Source organism: Populus trichocarpa, chromosome 14 (genome assembly GCF_000002775.5).
Source record: "Populus trichocarpa isolate Nisqually-1 chromosome 14, P.trichocarpa_v4.1, whole genome shotgun sequence".
Classification (NCBI taxonomy): Eukaryota; Viridiplantae; Streptophyta; class Magnoliopsida; order Malpighiales; family Salicaceae; genus Populus; species Populus trichocarpa.
The window spans coordinates 5867957-5886497 of NC_037298.2; the positions used below are offsets into that span (position 1 = coordinate 5867957).

At 36.1% G+C, this 18541-nt stretch overlaps 3 protein-coding genes and 1 pseudogene across 3 annotated transcripts; 2 read left to right on the forward strand and 2 right to left on the reverse strand.

Annotated features, from left to right (window-relative positions):
- The first annotated feature begins 2044 nt into the window (after positions 1–2044).
- LOC7496995 (WRKY transcription factor 22) lies at positions 2045–3665 on the forward strand. Its single transcript, XM_006375289.3, has 3 exons — positions 2045–2607; positions 2730–2840; positions 2981–3665. The coding sequence occupies exons 1-3, from the start codon at positions 2168–2170 to the stop codon at positions 3477–3479; spliced, it is 1050 nt and encodes a 349-aa protein (XP_006375351.1). The 5' UTR covers positions 2045–2167; the 3' UTR covers positions 3480–3665.
- An 814-nt stretch (positions 3666–4479) lies between these two features.
- LOC7459898 (pentatricopeptide repeat-containing protein At5g28460) lies at positions 4480–7239 on the reverse strand. Its single transcript, XM_024585378.2, has one exon. The coding sequence runs from the start codon at positions 7098–7100 to the stop codon at positions 4773–4775; it is 2328 nt and encodes a 775-aa protein (XP_024441146.1). The 5' UTR covers positions 7101–7239; the 3' UTR covers positions 4480–4772.
- A 1056-nt stretch (positions 7240–8295) lies between these two features.
- LOC7494115 (3-methyl-2-oxobutanoate hydroxymethyltransferase 1, mitochondrial) lies at positions 8296–12125 on the reverse strand. The gene is made up of 5 exons (XM_002320792.4): positions 11477–12125; positions 11054–11260; positions 10835–10981; positions 8945–8998; positions 8296–8852 (listed from the first exon to the last, which is right to left on the reverse strand). The coding sequence occupies exons 1-5, from the start codon at positions 11891–11893 to the stop codon at positions 8595–8597; spliced, it is 1083 nt and encodes a 360-aa protein (XP_002320828.1). The 5' UTR covers positions 11894–12125; the 3' UTR covers positions 8296–8594.
- Positions 12126–14094: 1969 nt separating this feature from the next.
- Positions 14095–18340, forward strand: LOC7494116 (uncharacterized; annotated as a pseudogene).
- The last annotated feature ends 201 nt before the right edge of the window (positions 18341–18541 follow it).

Below are 18541 nucleotides of genomic sequence, written 5' to 3' on the forward strand. Positions count from 1 at the left end.
ATCTCTATGATGGTATAATCATCAGCTAATAATGTAACAATATATTTAATAAAACTGATTAATATTGACAATCAAATGTCATGAGTGCTTGACCCGTGATAGAATAGAATATTTATTTATTAATTTATTAATGGGTTCCGTGGTTTAAACTTTATCTCTGCATATAATTTTCAGCTTGGTATATATATTATTTTATTTATTTATGTTTTTAATTATAAATGATTTGCATTTGCCTCGAACCCCGTGAGAGTAAATTGAAATTAACTCTTAAGAATAGGTTTACAAGTAGGCTAATCACATAAATATTACACTTTAATTTCACATACATACATTTAATTAAAATGTATCTCCAGCAAATTCATATCGAAATCAAGATTTAAGATATTTTTGTAAAATCACGAAATCATGCTATTTAACTAGTGAAGTCACTAAAGCATTAGGGAAACATCACTGTCATTTTATGCGAGGATTAAAAATTAATATTTTAGCCAGTTAATTTTTTTATTTAAATTAATATTTTTTGATACGTGGATTAAAAATTAAAATCTTGTAATTGTTTTTATCTTTTACATAATACTTTAATTACATAAAGCGAGGATTAGCGTGTCTTTTGTAAGCCAAGAAAACAAGTAAAATCACTACGATGATTAGCGAAAAACAAATCCTGACCGCCAGATCCTGTATCATAGGATTCGTTAGAAAGGGAAAGCTCGGTACGCTTTGAATCACGAGGCACCGGTAACGGCTATGACTTTTCTACAAAGCTGTGGGCCCAGGAAAATCTTCTAGCTGTCAGCCCACCCCCCGTCGGTGTATGTATTTTTCCTTTCCCATTCTTGGTCACTTCCTTCCAGTTATATATTCATCTCGGAAAGAGAATATTGTACTGTAGCAGACGGAATGGGATTTGGAGTGGAAAATATATATATATATATATATAAACAATACTACCGTGTGTTTCCGAAAGCAAGTAGTTTGGCACGTGCGAAGAAAGTGAGCAGCAGAATCTGGAAAGAAACCACAGCCGCTGATCATGGGCAGGCATCTGTGCAAGAAATTGACGGTCCGAACTAAAGTTTCAAAACATCCTCTTTTCATGCTGGTGATCTGGCCGTTGCTTCAGGACACCATATTCCGAGAATAATAGTTAGCATAATCCTTTCATTTGCCTACGATATTTCCTTTTTATTCAGAGAAGAACACTTGATCATTGTATTCCAGTTCCAGGTGCTTCATTATTATTTACAATACTGTAACTGATTTAAACTATACACAATAAATAAAACTAAAATCAAGTCTTTTAAAAGGATTATCTCATCTTATACTAAAAGAACACTTTTGTTTTTAATGAAGGGCATGGCACCAATATTTTAAACACGGTAAAAAACAGCAACCAAAAAAAAAATAAAGTCAGCACAACAAGCAACGTTAATTTGAATGTTTGTGGTAATTTTTGTTTTTAGATATACTTGAAAAGTATATTTTATTTAAAACATATTGATGCTTTTTAAAGAATTTTATTTATTGGTGTCAAAAATAAAATAAAATTTTAATTTTTTTAATATATTTTTAAACAAAAAATATTTTTAAAAAATATCATTCAACACGTAATAATCGCACATCAGATTTGTTAATTAGAGAAAGAAAAAAGAGCCCACAACATTTCTCTTAAAGGGAAAAGTAAATTCCTCCACGGAGTGATGAGAAAAACTGAAATTGGAGCACTCGCCCAATAACTGGCTTCCACTTTATTTTCTATTTTGTCGGTAATTCACAAACCTCCATTTAAATACACAACCGTGTGGACTTTCCAACACTCATCAAAAGGCGGAGCCACCCAAGTCATAACCCAGCCCAACCCAGTCCAATCCAACCCAACCAAACCCCACGTAACCCTTTGACATTTACCAAGTCAACCCCAAAAAACCAAAACTGGTTTTCAGCTTGTCTAAAGAGAAAAAAAAAGAAAGGAAAGGACAAGATAAACATTGAGATGCCAAATTGCCATACTCTCTCTCTCTTTCGCTATATATTATTGTTTCCCTACTCATTACAGCCCCTAACCTCTCTCTCTTTCTCTTAAAAAGTCAGCGCCTTCTTTTGTCTCCTCCCTATAACATCAGTTGCAGAAGGAAGGTACAGATTCACAGACCTTGTCTCTGTAGCCATGGAGGATATTGATTGGGATCTTCATGCTGTGGTCCGAGGCTGCACCACCTCCACCTCCACCACTTCTACCACCACCACCACCATCAACAGCAACAGCAACAGCACTGCTAGTGGCTATAGATCAGATTATTATCCTCAATATTCTTGCTTTTCTGGTTTTGGAAGTGAGCAAGTTGGCCATCTTTTCTCTCATCCAGATCCCTTTGAAACAAGAAATGCTATTGGAGAATTGCATGAGCTTTACAAGCCATTCTTTCCCAAATCTCAGCAGCCCATTTATTCTCCACAAGCCTGCACACCCCTCTCTTCTTTTTCTTCTTTTACCAGTTTTACCAAGGAACAGCCACAGCAACAACAAAAACAGTCACAGCCTAAGCAGTCTCAAACTGGTTCTGTGACTAGTAGTGCAAATTCTCATACACCTCGATCCAAAAGAAGGTAAATCTGCTAACTTCTCACTTACAGCAAGGAAAAGAATTTGATTTGGTAGATAATCATCAAAGAAAGACAAACTCTTTCGCTAATAAATACTTCATTTGTGTTTTTTTGTTTTGTCACAGAAAGAACCAGTTAAAGAAAGTATGCCAAGTTCCAGCTGAGGCTCTCTCTTCAGATGTGTGGGCATGGCGAAAATATGGGCAGAAGCCTATCAAAGGCTCTCCTTATCCAAGGTAACAACATATTATGCATCCATCTTGAATTTAATCAAAGCCCGCCTTTTATTTTGGTATTCTCGGTTTGGTATCAAGTCAAAACTTGTAAATTTTCTCTTTCTAATTGATTAAACTCTGGTTTGTTCAATGAATAACAGGGGCTATTACAGATGCAGCAGCTCAAAAGGGTGTTTGGCCCGGAAACAAGTGGAAAGAAACAGATCCGACCCAGGAATGTTCATAGTGACCTACACAGCAGAGCACAACCACCCTGCTCCTACTCACAGAAACTCTCTAGCAGGCAGCACCCGTCAGAAGACCTCAACACCTCAAACTGGCAAAGCTAATGATTCTAGCAAACCATCATCACCAGCCAAACCCACTTGCTCATCTCCAGCAACTTCTCTGGAAGATGAGCTATTAGCTCGAAGTACTTCAAACACGGAATTAAGCAGAGAAGAGAAAGATATAACGGAAGATGATGATGAAGATGAGATTGGTGGGTTCTCAGATATAGCTGTTAGTGACGATTTCTTTGCGGGTTTAGAGGAGTTTGTTGGTCCTGCCACCGGAGATTACTTCCCTGATCATTTTCCAGCAAGTTTTGGTCAGCCCTGGCTTGCTAACAATGCTGCCACGGCAGCCGAAAGTATTTGACATTAGTTGAGAATGGCATCTCTGACATCGGTCTTATGCTTTTCTTTTATTTTCTTTGCTTTTTTTCTTTTCGGTTACTTGTATCATTTTGCTAGAAGTAGAATCTCAAAGGCATCAATGCCTTGTGCCTGTGAAGTGAATGCTGCGGGTGAAAAGTAAAGAGTTTATTCCTTTTGTTGATCTTTAGACTGTTAGTAAATTAGTCTATTCATTTATCCGCCTTTTGCTTTTGCTATGTCAAGGCATTTAATTATTTACGAGGGTGAGAAATTTGTTGGAGATGAATTCTTGTTAATTGTCGGGTTATTACTGGCAAATCTCATGTTTGGAAGAGATAAAGATAAAGATATCCGTGGCCTCTGGGTGTCTTACCCTAGCCCCATGGCATATTGCCTCTTCAATTGAATCAGGCAGCATCCACAATACGTGTACGGCAGCCTCGAGGACTTGGACATACACAGTTGACATCTGTTTGGTTTCTCAGGGAGATCCAAATCATGGCCATAAAAAGTAAAATGAGTACTAAAATTTCTCGATGAGGTGGTTATTTTGACAACTTTCCAACCGACAGATTTTCGCAGAGTCGGGCCAAACGAGAAAAACAAATAAATGACAGTTAATTGGATTAAAACATTGTGCTTAACTGAAAAGTTGGACATACCATTGGTCTTGGAGTTCAACTGGCTTATAGGATGTCATAAGATTCATGATCCTCTTCCATCTCATTATTTTCCAATGGATTCGTTCACGCCACTAGCTCACTCGGCTCCTAAACAGAAGCCAGCCCTTCTCCGGTTGCTAACACAGGTCAAGATCATAAAAAGATTAAAAAATCTCCTTTCAGACATGTTTCACCAGATGACTGTCCGGCAAAACAGTTCAACCATGCAAATCACTTACCCTGGCAAGACATACTAAGCTATGCTAAGCTTATTATAATTTTAGAATCAATTTTAGCACGAAATTCAACCCTTTGTCTAGAGATTCAACAGTGGATGACTTTCAGCAAGCAAATATCAAAATGCAATTTAACTGTGACAAGCATCGCAATTATACCAATCTCCCCTTTCCCATTGTTCAAAATGAGAGGAAGGAATCCACCATCAATTGGATGGTGTTGTGGGACTAGCACGCTCGTATTGATACACCTCAGGAGAATGTGGTTCTCTAGAACAAGTCCGGCTAGAAGCCCCAACAAATAGAGCAACATGGAGAGAGAAACCATTACAGACAGAAAACTGGACTCTCCTAAACATTGCTAACTTATCGGGACAGCACACATGTTTTCAGGAATCACGACCTAGAAGAAGCCTTTTGTGCAGTGGAACTAGAAACCTCACATCCCGCAACAAATTTTTTCAACCTCTCTATTTCACCAACTGCAGAGAGCCACTCTGTGAGGATCTCCATGGTTATATAATCAGGATTACAAGCATGCTCGATCATTCTATCCATGAATTCAAAGACTTTTTCCAAATCTTTCTCGTCTCTAAGGCCTTTGAATATAGCATTGTATGTGGTGGTATTTGGCGTCACCCCCCAAATTTTCATATCTTCCATCAAGGAAACAGCAGATTTCACTTTATTATTCTTGCACAAAGAGTTGATTAGGATGTTGTATATCACAGTGTTTGGTGGAACCTTCGATGCAGCTTTCATGTCTTTGAAAATCTCCATGGCTTCATTTCCATTTCCATTTAAGCAATATGCATTTATTACAGCACCATATGTAGCAACAGTGGGCACCACACCGGCCTTGATCATCTTTCTCATCACTTTCTGAGCAAACTTTAAATCCCCATTTTTGCTGGCATAAGCAATCAAAGTGTTATATGTGATAGTATCGGGTTTCAATCCAGCTTCCTCCATTTCCTTGAGCATCTCAAAAACTCTATGAAACTTGTTCGTCCTACAAAACCCACCAATCAAAGTATTATAGCACACTGTATCAGGGCGGATCCCAAGCTTTTTCAACTCTGCCAAGACAAAACTGGCATCAGCCATCCTTCCAGCTTGGCTAAAACCAGAGATCAAGGTGTAGTAGACAATTGCATCTGGAGAGCATCCACTTTTCAACATTTCATTGAAGAGTTCCATTGCCTTCTCAAAATTGTTCACATTACAGAAAGCATTGATCAAAGCTGTATACGTAACAGCATCACCTTTCATACCTCTCCTTTGCGCCTCAACAAAGAAGTTAACTGCACTACTGACTCTCCCAGTTCTACACATGCCACCAACCAAAGTATTAACCGTGACGACATTTGGTGCAACACCCTCTTTATTCATCTCATCAAACAGCTCCTTTCCCTTCTCTATCTCACCAGCTTTACAAAACCCATCGATCAAGCAATTGTATGTAATGGTATCAGGAGCGCACCCCTTCTGTGATCTCATTCTTTCCATCAAACCCAATCCTTCTTGTTGCCTTCCAACTTTACAAAGTCCATCAATCAACGTATTATAAATAACAACATCCGGTTCAACCGAAACACTTATGCCACCACTCTCTTTACCACCACTCATCTTTTCAAGAACCTCCAACGCATCATCGACTCTCCTAAACTTGCACATATGATTAATAAGAATCCCAAAAGTAACAACATTCGGCTGAATATCCATTTCCACCATCTTTTCCATTAGTTCATTCATTCTATTAAAATTGCCCTCTCTTGCTAATCCTGTCAATAATGAATTGCAAGCAGCAGATTCCAAAACAGCCCCTAGTTTTATCATTTCAGTAAAAAGATCCCAACCTCTATTAGTCTTCCGATTCCGACACAGCCTGGTAATCAATCGACCCATCCAAAACGAACTAATAAGAACCCCATGCTCGCCGAACTTCAACACCAGATTAACAATCTCATCTTCACTCAAAAGTTCTTCATTTCTTTCTCTCTTCAACAAAAACGAAAACAGAATATCCCCTGTAGCATCGTTGGGACGACAATTAGAGTCGTCATTTGACTCAAACATTTCATCGATCACCTTCAATGCATCTTTAACACGCCCGGACCTCAACAAAATACTGAGCCAAACATTACGAAGATAGGTGTTTTTAACAGATGGGTCAAGATCATTGAAGAGAATGAGAGATTCCTCCACCAACTCACTCCTTCCAGAGGCGCGAAGGAGAAACGACGCAGCATTGACGGTGAGAGGAATATTCAACTCTTTCGAGGTTTTGTAAAGCCGGGATAGGTTAGCATTTGAATCGGGTTCACAAAAAGCGAGCTCGAAAATGGCCTGGAAAGTATAGGAGAGTAGAGATTGGGTGTCTGGTGAAGAAGGGGAGTTATTTTGGAGGTAATTGAGGAACTTGAGGGCTTGAGAAGAGGAAGGTAAGCGGCGGGTGATTTGATAGAAAAGGCGAGGAGAAGAGGAGGAAGGAGGGGAGTCGGTGAAGAGGAGTTGATTGAGTTGAGTGGTGTTCCATTCATTTCCTGGTATTTGAAGGAGTTGTAGGGCTTCGGTTATGATTGAGTTATGGTTGCTAGTTTTTGGTTGTGGCGGTGGTTGTGGTTCTGGAGGTTCGGTGGAAAGGCGGCGGAGGAAAGTGTGGGATGTGAGGAGGCGGAGGATGTTTGAGTGCTTTGATGCTGAAACTGTTATGGTGCTCATTTTGAGATGGGGAAGAAGTAGTGATTTTATTTTTAGGAGGGGCTTGGGGGTTTTCCTTGCGTAGTTTCAAGGTCTTTCAGGAGGGAAGGCAAAAGGCCGTTATGTACTTTCTGGAAGACGGATAGAAATTACCTTTTAAAGTTTTTGTTTTTAAAAATATATTAAAACAATATTTTTTATTATTTTTAAAAGTTATTTTTAATGTTCATATAATTTAAAAGTATATAGAAAATAATTTAAAATTAAAATTTTTAAAATACATTTTAAAAAATATAGTTGAACAATTATTGCAAACAGAACCTTAACCCAAAGTCCGTAGATCATGATATAAGATGATGCTCTTTTGATCAAACAATACTGGTTTTTCTTGCACGTATATGCTTTTTTTTTTTTAATGATAAAATATATATTTTTAAATCTTATTATACCTTAATCGATACAAAATATTTTATGAAACAATTTTAAATATATCTTTATCATCAGCTTGATACATTTAAAACTTTTTTATTAAATTTTACTAAATGTTTACTCTAAAATTTAAACTCAAGAAATTAAAAAAAAAAACATCCTTTTCTAATGTTACTTTTGATACGCCACCGTTCGAAATTTATATATATATATATATATATATATATTATTTTAATATACTGATATTAAAAATATTTTTTTAAAAATATAAAAAATATTTTAAAAAACTAAACAATCATAGTATTATTATTACTGCTCATAATATTACTATTACTGCGGATTATGATTTAGACACGTCTTCATCTTTATTGACAAAATAGCATGAGTTTCACCACAACTTTTCCAAAAAAAAAAAATAACAAACATAATTGAAACAATTGTAATTTTGTTTAAGTTTTTGGTCATTTATGTATGAGTGTTCAGTAAATAATCTTTGACTGTCTCAAAATTTTAATTTTTTTATATTTTCAAAAATAAAATTTTAAAAATAAAACAAATATTATTTTAATATATTTTTAAATAAAACACAATTTAAATCTCATCAGACAATCCCGAAGATTCATTGGTATCCCTGCAAACGAGTCCGCTACGCACACACGAAACTGCTAATATTCCTGCTATCTAGCTATTAATACGGAGCTATGCATAGCCACACCAGAGGGTTGCCAGATATCCAGATATATATATATATATATATATATATTGAGATTTCTATCCTTCCAACCAGTTCGGTTAAATCACGTGACACTTTTAAAAAATAGCTCCGAATCCAATTTCAAGATATATTTTAATTTCTATTGATTTTTTAGGCGAGAAAAAAAAAGGAAAAACATATGCAATTATTTCTACCACAACAATTTTCCTTCAAAATGTATCTCGATTTCGAATGTCGAGAACTGATGCAATTTCTGGCTTAGCTTTCAAAGATGCACCACCAAACTGGTCTTCCGTTATTTTCACTCTTCTTTCTGGTCACAAAAGGGGTGGAGGCCGAGTAAGGAACACATCTGCCGGATTAACCAGTATTCAATCATTTGCTGGACCATTACTTGATACAGACATTTTAATTTTCTCAGCTGCTGCAGCTGTTGAAGCGGCTGCCTTGTCCAAACCTAACTTTTGCAATTCGCTCATGAAACCATTTATCTCAGTTTCACTAATTTTATATGGACTGTGGGCAGGACCAGGGAACGAACCATTTGCCACTTCTTCCTTGTATTCAACTAGAGCTTTGTTGATGACATCTCCAACATGAGCATACTGCTTACAGAACTTTGGAGTAACCTATAGCAGGTAAAACAATCCCTATCTCAGCATACAGAACGTTAGCTATGCGAATGAAATCAACAAACCAGCGTGGCAATTATGGGATTAACCTTGGCATGATGTGGATGTTGCATCATTCCCAATAGATCATGGTAAACTAGCACCTGCATGAACGACGATTAGATACACATCATGCTACAATCCAAAGGAAAGATTGAATAAGAAAATTCAGACTCTAATGTAATTGTCTTTACTGTCTAGTTTTACACTATCAAGCATAACTTTTGATATGACCATTGGATTAAGCTGAAATTTTACCAGTAATTGCTAGACATATTGTTCTATATTGAATTAAAATTTCAGGTCAATCAAAGTTCGATAAGGTCTGGCAATAAAGGTCAGCAAATACAATACGAATTTTGTTATTTGTTATTTTTTGGAGATGATTCTTTTCCTCGTAATATAAGGATATTCAGCAACTTATTTTTAAGAATTTCCTAGTTCTACAAGGATCTTTAATGGGCAACAACATAGTTTTCAAATGGGATAAAAATTCCTTGTGTTCCAAAATCCTTCTTTTACAAAAATTTCTAATTTATCCTAGTTATACAAGGAAATGAGAGTTGAAGTATTTAATGATAGATTATTTTTAGGCTGATTTTTTTTTGTATTGATCTAAATTATTTTAAGGTTTTGTTTGTTGTTTTATTTTATTATTTGGATATTTGAATTTGATTTAGGGCTTATGTTTTAGTGTAAGTTTGCTTTGGCTCAAAAATGACTTGTGTTAGCTGATTATTAGCTTGGATTCGTTAGTTTGCACCTAATAATAGTCCGTTAGAATTATTTAGGACTATATATATATATTTTTTTTGCAGCAAAATTCAGCCGCTGTGATATTTTGAATAAACTTGTGTTTTGCATGATGCAACACACAAGTTTATTCCAATTTTGACTTATCAAGGTATAATTAATCTTATGGCATCTTCACATACTTCGGATTCTTGATTCTCTATAATCAACGAGTACAAGTTTAATTTTCAATGCATTTGATTATGAGGTTCATGGTTATTTTTAGATCAAGGATTCGATCTAAACCTGAATTTTAGCTTCTTGGGTTGTTTATCTACTTTGTTGTGAGTTTCAGGATTACTATCCTAGGGGTTCACATCACATCATGGATAGAAACGTTCACTTTTGAGAAAAATTAAGACTACAAGCTTTCAAGTTTCCTGAAAAAGAGACAAATTGCAGAGCTATTTCTAGTTACTCATGGGTACTTGAAAATGATAATTAAATGATTGTATCTGGCAATGGTCATAAGTAAGAGATTCCCAAGAGCTGATAGATAGTAAAGTATAATCAAGTTGACGGTAAAGTTCTTTTTGATAGCGAGACGTCACAGAAGGGTGGGTATTCTATCTGTTGCTTGTCTATACACACGAACTTTCACTCACATCGTAAGTTTTAGAACTCTTGTTCATGTAATGCCATTGAAAATATCTTCTCTAGCGTCATCAGAGACAACCAGGACATGAAAAAAGGCCTGTGCCCTGTTTAACAAGATTGAAATCCTAGAACCAAGCACTTTTGGGCCTTTGGCATTGGAGTATAAAACCCAATGAAATCTTCACATTCCTATATTAATGATCAAAACTAACTAGCACTACTTGGGAAAACCATAGCTCATAAGCTTTCTAGTATGACATATTTATCATCACCCAAACCTCTTCTTTTTTAAGTGTAATATGCTAATATTGCTTCTGGTCAACATAGAAGGTAGCATGCTTTAAATGCTGGAGTTCAAAATTGCACTGCCTCGCTTACCTCCTCTAGACAAGCAACAGTGTAGGAAATTCACAAAGATAATCAAATTCTTTGATCATAAGAATAAACTTATAGTGATGATCACCCCCATTCTGCAGTCTAATTTGAAACATAACATGCAAACATCTTTATCAAAGGATCAAACAAAGAAACCAAGAGTCTATATGATAAACCTGGCCACTGCAAAAAGGTCCTGCCCCAATGCCAATGGTTGGGATTTTAAGAGCAGAAGTTGCTGCAGCTGCCACGGGAGCAGGCACGCATTCTAAAACTACCGAGAAACATCCTGCTTCTTGCAAAGCCAGTGCAGTTTCTACAACCTGTGCAACATAAACAAATTCAACACAACATAAAACAAACAGTCTCGTAAACAAAACACATAATCAACATACCTTTACAGCACTGGCAATGTTTTTCCCTTGAGGCCTGAATCCTCCAAGAACACTAATAGCCTGAGGAGTAAGTCCTACATGTCCCATAACAGCAATTCCAGCCTCAACAATTGCTTTAGCAGCAGTAATTCTCGATGGCGACCCTCCTTCCAATTTAATCGCATCCATCCCTCCTTCCTTCAAAATCCTAACTGCCGTATCAACCGCCTGCTCATAATCCAATCTCACTCAACATCACCAACCAATTCCTCACTTCAAAATATTCACATTCAAGACAACACAAAATCCTCTCCCCCACAATGAACCCCCAAGAAAACTTCATACATAAACATTCTACTATTTCATAACTTTTAAAATATAAAATTTACAATTAAGATAAACAACAATAGAGCAACATTTTAGCTTGAGAAATCTAATGGGCACCTGGTTAGAACTAGACTCGTAAGTCCCAAAGGGCAAGTCACCTACGAGAAGCGGCCTTTTGGCGCCACGAGCAACAGCACGGCAATGAACAAGCATCTCGTCAAGAGAGATAGGGAGAGTGGTGTCATGGCCGTGAACAACCATGGAAGCGGAGTCACCAACTAAACAAACATCGATACCTGCTGTGTCTAAGTGGACCGCAGAAGGGTAGTCATAGGCAGTCACAACAGTTATCGGATCACCCTTTTTGTGTTTTTGCTTTAAATGGGTTAGTGTTACTCTTTGGTGTGGGTTTTGTGGCTTCGGTCCGCCGTAGACGGTGTTTTCAGGGACGTTGCTCATGAAGCGGAGGTGGCGGAGAAGAGTTGTGGGTTTGAGAGTGGAAGAGGATTTGGTGAGGTAAGTGAGTAAACCCATTTTTTGAGTGATAGGGAGTGAGAGGTAGCGAGAGATGGGATGTGTGAATGACGAGAAATTTTGATTGAATTTGTAGGTTTATTTATGGAGGGAGGAGTTAGTGGGGGAGGGTGGTGCATTTTGGCTGCGCCACCTGCACCGAGTTGATAGAGGAGTCCGATTTTGAGTTGCTTTCTTCCAAGTTTGGCATTGTTATCCACACGTGCCTTTCAGCGCTCGTGAAGGCCACTCTCTTTTGGTATAGTATATACTGGCATGTCATAAAAGAATAAAGAGAACCTAGGAGCATAGCATCTGCTAGGAAATTCGAATTAGGTTTTGGAAAATATTTATTTGTGGGTGGATGATGGTAAGGTTAAATTCGAGAGAGAACCCAGGTTTAACATGAATATGGGTACAATTGAGGATTTTTTTTTCTTCTTTTATTCAACTATGAAATGTATCTTTAGATCACTTTATGCTGAGTTTGTCGATTTTATTATTGTTGGTGTTATTTTTTTTATTATTAGAATTATAAATTTTAGTTTCAAAGTATTTTAGCATTCTGTTTTAGAATTTTAACTATACATACATACATACATACATACATACATATATATATATATATATATATAAATATATATATATAATTCAAAATATTGATTAAACATACATGATTCAAGTTTAAATTTAAAAATAAATTAACTTTGTATTATACAATACAAACATAATATTATTCATCTAAATATATTTTTAAAATTTAAAATATTACTAAATAGTTAAGAGTCGGAATCGAATATAAATTTAACTTGAAGTAATTCAACACAAACAAAATGCTAAAATATTACAAAAATTAAAAAGTTTTAACATAAAATTAGTATAAATCAAACATCATATTCATCATCACATGTAAAAATAAAAATTTTGATTTTACAGTGGCACATGAGAAAGTTATGAACTAGATATTTCAATTGATGATTATTTCCATCAAGCTCATCCTCGACATTAGAATGCCTATTTTTATCATCTAAAATCAGAGTACACAAAGGTGTCTCAATAGTCTTATAACTTAAATCATGTCAGTCAGGGCTGAGTTCTTCACATATCCATTCATCTAATAAGTTAATGCTATAAAAGTTAATGAGATCTAAAATTTTCCTTGTTCAACTCAAATCCACATAAAATACAAATATGAAAAAAAAACATGAATATAAATCATATACATCAATGATATTTTTTTGTTAAGCAATACAAATGTTAATAAAAAAAAATAATTATTATTTTCAATATTAAAAATTGATAAAATCAGGGATTTAAAATTTTTTCCTTGGACAGAGTCTCTCTACTAGATAATAGAATTATGTTTTAGTTTTGTCAAACTTTTATCTGGGACAAAATAATCAAAGTAAATTCAAAATATTTCGACATGAATTTGGACGAGAAATCTAAAATAACCAAAGATTTTGAGTAAGATGAGATTTGTTTTAGTTTGATTTATATTTTAAAATGATACAAGATATACCATATATTCGGAAAGGAAAAGATCTAGATTGATAACCTTGCTTTATGTGTTATTTAATATTCAAGATTATTTTTTTCTAAAAAAGATAAAAAAAATCCTTTTAGGTATATTCATAAAAATAAATTCCTTTCTATATTAATTTTGATTTTAAACTTAAAAGAGATCAAGTAAGAAAGTAGACCTTTTATATCATTTAATTTACCCTCGAGATTCGATAAAAAAACCTATCAAGGACTTGATCAACGAGAAATTTAATCAGGATCGGTAAAAGTTGGCTCGGAAATATACATACCATGTATTTACCTCGCCAATATAATTACTAGTAGTTAAAAAATCGATCATGTTAAGAAAATAAATACATTGCTAACAGTCGGTTGCCTTCTTTTTCCCTAGTGGTAATAATATAAATTCTTGCATATAAGTAGTTTTAAGGTTAACAGAGTTCCATGTCTGGTTTTCAGTTTTCGTGAAAGAGATAAAATAGAGACAGGGTAGGCAACTCCCTAGGCGAAGTCTCTACTCTGGTAAGGACCAAGTGACTTCATTAGCGTGGAGCTAGGCATGGTAAGCATAGAGTAGCGGTAGCGGTACCAAAAAAAAAAACACCGGCACTTAAACATACAGCAACGCAATCGATACATTCTCGTAGAGCGTGTATTGCACGCGCATATGTAACGTTGGCACGACATTTTAAAACATTCAATCGGACCCGCATATCCATACAGTTTCATCGAACAGATGACGTTTTGACTCTCGCTTGAAACTCTCTCCATCCAACGTCTCAGATCAACCAAAATATCTCTTTGACTCCCTTCAACTCAATCATAGCTCATATTGTCACACGTGTCCTTACACAACAAATCACCTCCGATGCACTCCTGCAAAATGCTGTTCAATTACGCGCCACCCTCGTTGATAAAACCAGTACTCCATTTCACTTCCTCCTTTGCCTTATCTCCTCGTGCTGTTCCTCATCCAGTCAATAAAATTCCCCTTTTCCACTCTCTCCGGATCTTCCGTACTTTCGCTGCCATGTCTGAAACTAACTCCGCCTCCGATTCTACGCCGGATCACATATCCGGAACGTGGTACTCGGTGCCGGGCCTCCGCCTTCGGGACCACCGATTCACTGTCCCTCTCGATTATTCCATCGATCGCAATGCTTCTCCTAAAATCTCCGTTTTCGCTCGCGAAGTCGTTTCCGGTACCTAAAGACTAATCTCAATTAGAATAATTATTAAAATTAAACTTATCGTAATTAGATTTATTTGAGATGTATCTATAATTTATACAAGTTTACAAATCCTGAAGTGCTAAAGCACTGAAGTCAACTAAACCATACACTACTTGTACTGGATTGGAAAATATGATCATGTTGCTTGCATTTTTTTCTGGAAGAAAACAATAATGAAAATATTTTGTTAAAATGAATGGTATTGTCGTAGTTTGTATGCTTAAATTCAGTCTCACTTGCATCTTTTTGTGGGAAAATCTGGATATCCTTGCTGCCAGTTTCAATTGCAAAATTGATCTTTGGATCAGATATCCAGGTGTTCAATAATGGAAATTCTTATTGTTAGACGCGTGCAAGAATACATGAGACTATTTAGAAACACTACATCACTGCAAATCTCCTGCCATGACACCGTTTCTTGATAGGCAAGCTGTGTGGTCTCTAGTTATAGTAGATATTGTCCATGCAATTTTTGTTTTTTATGTTCCGTGCAATTCATTAACTCAACAAAAATTTGGTTGTTGAACTGCACGGGTTAATATGTAATAATCATTTACGATTTGCATTTATCTTAGATTAGATTATCTACTTTTTTGTTTTCATTTTAGTACATGTACTATTACTTTCACTTATGCATTCAGAATGTTTGCTCTAGTTGGGAAAGAAGAACACCTACTGCCATACCTATTATATCTACAAGGGGGGCCGGGCTTTGAGTGCCCACGGCCAACTGAAGCCAGTGGATGGATACATAAAGCTTGTGAAGAATTTCGTGTTATTTTGATGGACCAGGCATGAATTCTTGGACATTCCTGTACTTTTACTGCCGTTTCACTACCTGTATTCATCCTCTCATACACGCTGCTGTGTATTTTTCATGCAGCGAGGAACAGGCTTATCAGTTCCTTTGACACCATCATCCATGTCGCAATTGGATTCTGCGGAGGAGGTTGCTGAATACTTGAAATACTTTAGAGCTGACAATATAGTGAATGATGCAGAGTTTATCCGAGTTTGTCTTGTTCCTGAAGCTGGACCTTGGACGGTTTTGGGTCAGGTATGAAGATTATTAATCTTTATTGGTTTCCCATTTCTTGTTCTGTGGACTTGACCATCTTTTGTTCTGGCTTTTTGTTTCACGAGAACACCCTGATTTCAGTCTTTTTACTTTAAAGTTCCATTTACCTTGTGGAAACTAAAGTGACTTGAATTGCTGACTTCTTGTTCATTTTTTGGTTTAGAGCTATGGTGGTTTTTGTTCAGTAACCTATTTGAGCTTTGCGCCACAAGGGTTAAAACAGGTCCTTCTAACTGGAGGAATCCCTCCAATAGGAAATGGATGCACTGCAGATTCTGTCTATAGAGCATGCTACGCTCAGGTTATTCACCAGAATGAAAAGTACTACAAGAGGTTTCCTCAGGATGTTGAAATTGTTCATGAAGTTGTGAAGTATTTGGCAGAATCTGAAGGAGGCGGGGTGATGATCTAGCACATGCAATTTTTATACTTTGGTTCATGAAAAGAAAAAAAATGTTGATCATGCCGTGATTCTTCCTCGTCTCTCTTTTCCTATCTGTACAGGTGCTTCTTCCATCAGGGGGGCTCTTAACCCCAAGAGGACTGCAAACTCTTGGTCTCTCTGGTTTAGGATCCAGTTCAGGTTTCGAGCGTGTCTGCACTATATGTAAGGCATATATATATTGAGAAGGATGTGTAAACACTATTTTATCCCAAATGAACTTGCAACTTTGTATTCTTCAGGTTTCCCCTCCCGCTTTCTTCTACCTTTATTTATCATATTTCCTTGTTTGTCTCCACAACCTGCAGGTTTGAGAGGGTTTGGGATCCTGTAATAGTTCCAGGATTTCGTAAGCAAATAAGCTACCACTTCTTAAATGCTGTGAGAACATTGCTGATCTTCTATTGATCACTAATCCGTGGATTTTTTTTAGAATCAACCTAAGTTATTTCTATTTGCAGTTTGAGAATTGGTTGGATTTTGATACAAACTCACTCTATGCTCTCCTGCACGAGTCCATCTATTGTCAGGTAGATTTTCCCATTCCTCTTTTAGCAGTTTCTTTTTATTGTAGGTAAATTTTACTGTACTTTTGCATGATTATAGTGGAACAGCCATAATGATGGAACAAGCTGTGCAATGTCAAAAGCGCAAATCAGTTAATGCTTCTTTGCTGGGTAGATTTCCACTTTCAAAAGTGCACAAGATGCACCCATGCATAGTTTGTTTATTTAAGATTTTCCATCAAGTTTCTAAATCCTCCTTTTCTTTTGGTTCAAGGGTGATTCATCGCGGTGGTCTGCTCAGAGAATACGGACTGAGAATGGCGGTAAATTTGATGCAATCAGGGCTGTCAAAGAAGGTCGCCCTGTATTCTTCACAGGGGAGGTGTGAAGAAATTATAATATTGTGCTTTAAAGATAACAAACTTTTACAGTTTTTACAATCGCTTATTGAGCCTTTTTAGAATATTAAGTGCATGATCTTTTGGGGTAAGATAAATTCCCCCCCCCCCCCCCCCCCAATGATAACCTCATTTACATATTTGTAAGAGGCCATGCTCGTTTCTTTTTTTTTGGTCCTGTCCCTTAGAAACATATATTTGCATTTGCATGCCTTTTATGAATCAAATGCTTGATCTGTATAAAAATATACTGTGATTTCTTAGTTTACTGATATCGAATAGAACCAGCATCTTTTGCTGTTTTGCTTACATTGTTTTAAGGAATTCTTCTGCAGATGGTGTTCCCATGGATGTTTGAAGAAGTTCATCCCTTAAGGAAATTTAAAGATGCTGCTCATTTATTGGCTGAGAAGAAGGATTGGCCACCCCTATATGACATTGCAGTGCTGAATAATAACAAGGTGCCGGTTAATCTTCCATATAATTATTGATTCATTATAAGCCTGCAATGCATACACGTTATACTGAGCTCAAATGAGAAGATTTCAATCTTCGAGATATAGCTTTCGCTTTTAGTCTGTTTTTTTAATAGAAATTAGCTTCAGTTTTATTGCTCGGAGGGGCTGCTAATTTTTTAAATGCTGGCAGGTACCTGTTGCAGCTGCTGTTTATTATGAAGATATGTATGCTAATTTCAAGTTGGCGATGGAGACAGCTTCTCAGATAGCTGGAATTAGGCTATGGATAACCAACGAATACATGCATTCTGGCCTGAGAGATGGAGGAGGGCAGGTTCTTGATCACTTGTTGGGAATGTTAAATGGAAGAAAGCCGTTGTTCTGATAACCATTGTAATTCGTACTCACTTGTTTCTCTCTTATTTGTACATCTACTCCTCCTCTTTTTTTTTGAACTTGCAATTTAGAATTAGTAATAATGTGCTTTCATTGATGGCTCCAAAGCAGTCATTTCCTGGAAAGTATTGTAGATTTTGAACAAGGCGTGTACGTAATCATGTAAATTTTCTTTACAGGGAGAAATTTGCCACTTCCAGTTTATACTGACACCTGAGTGCTAGTTGTCTTTGTCCCGGCAAACATGGATCCGGTTAAGCAGGGAAGCACCTCTCGAGGAAGTTCTTCACGATACCGTCGTACTTGGATTTGAATCACTGTTAATGTTTGTAGTAGTCTATTTTGAATTCTTTTAAATTTACTACAATAGATAGAATTAGACGCCGTGGATCCGTATTATTATTATTATTATTTAAATGATGATTAGGTGTAAACTTACCATAACGTCATTAAGGTTAAAAGATTAAGAAAACTTAATAGAAACAAAATTATGAAATTAATTTTTATTTAAAAAAATATTGAAAAATAAAACTGATAAAAAATAAATAAATAAAAGATATTAATTTGTTAACTTTTCAAATATATGATTCAAGTTATTAGATCAGAAACATCATACATGATAAAATCATGAAACT

Coding starts and splice junctions, on each gene's coding strand:
- LOC7496995 (XM_006375289.3), top strand. CDS start 2,168: ATGGAGGATATTGATTGGGATCTTCATGCTGTGGTCCGAGGCTGCACC. Junction 2,608..2,729: donor ACACCTCGATCCAAAAGAAG/GTAAATCTGCTA, acceptor GTTTTGTCACAG/AAAGAACCAGTTAAAGAAAG. Junction 2,841..2,980: donor AAAGGCTCTCCTTATCCAAG/GTAACAACATAT, acceptor AATGAATAACAG/GGGCTATTACAGATGCAGCA.
- LOC7494115 (XM_002320792.4), bottom strand. CDS start 11,893: ATGGGTTTACTCACTTACCTCACCAAATCCTCTTCCACTCTCAAACCC. Junction 11,261..11,476: donor ACGAGTCTAGTTCTAACCAG/GTGCCCATTAGA, acceptor GATTATGAGCAG/GCGGTTGATACGGCAGTTAG. Junction 8,999..10,834: donor GACCTTTTTGCAGTGGCCAG/GTTTATCATATA, acceptor TCGTTCATGCAG/GTGCTAGTTTACCATGATCT.
- LOC7459898 (XM_024585378.2), bottom strand. CDS start 7,100: ATGAGCACCATAACAGTTTCAGCATCAAAGCACTCAAACATCCTCCGC.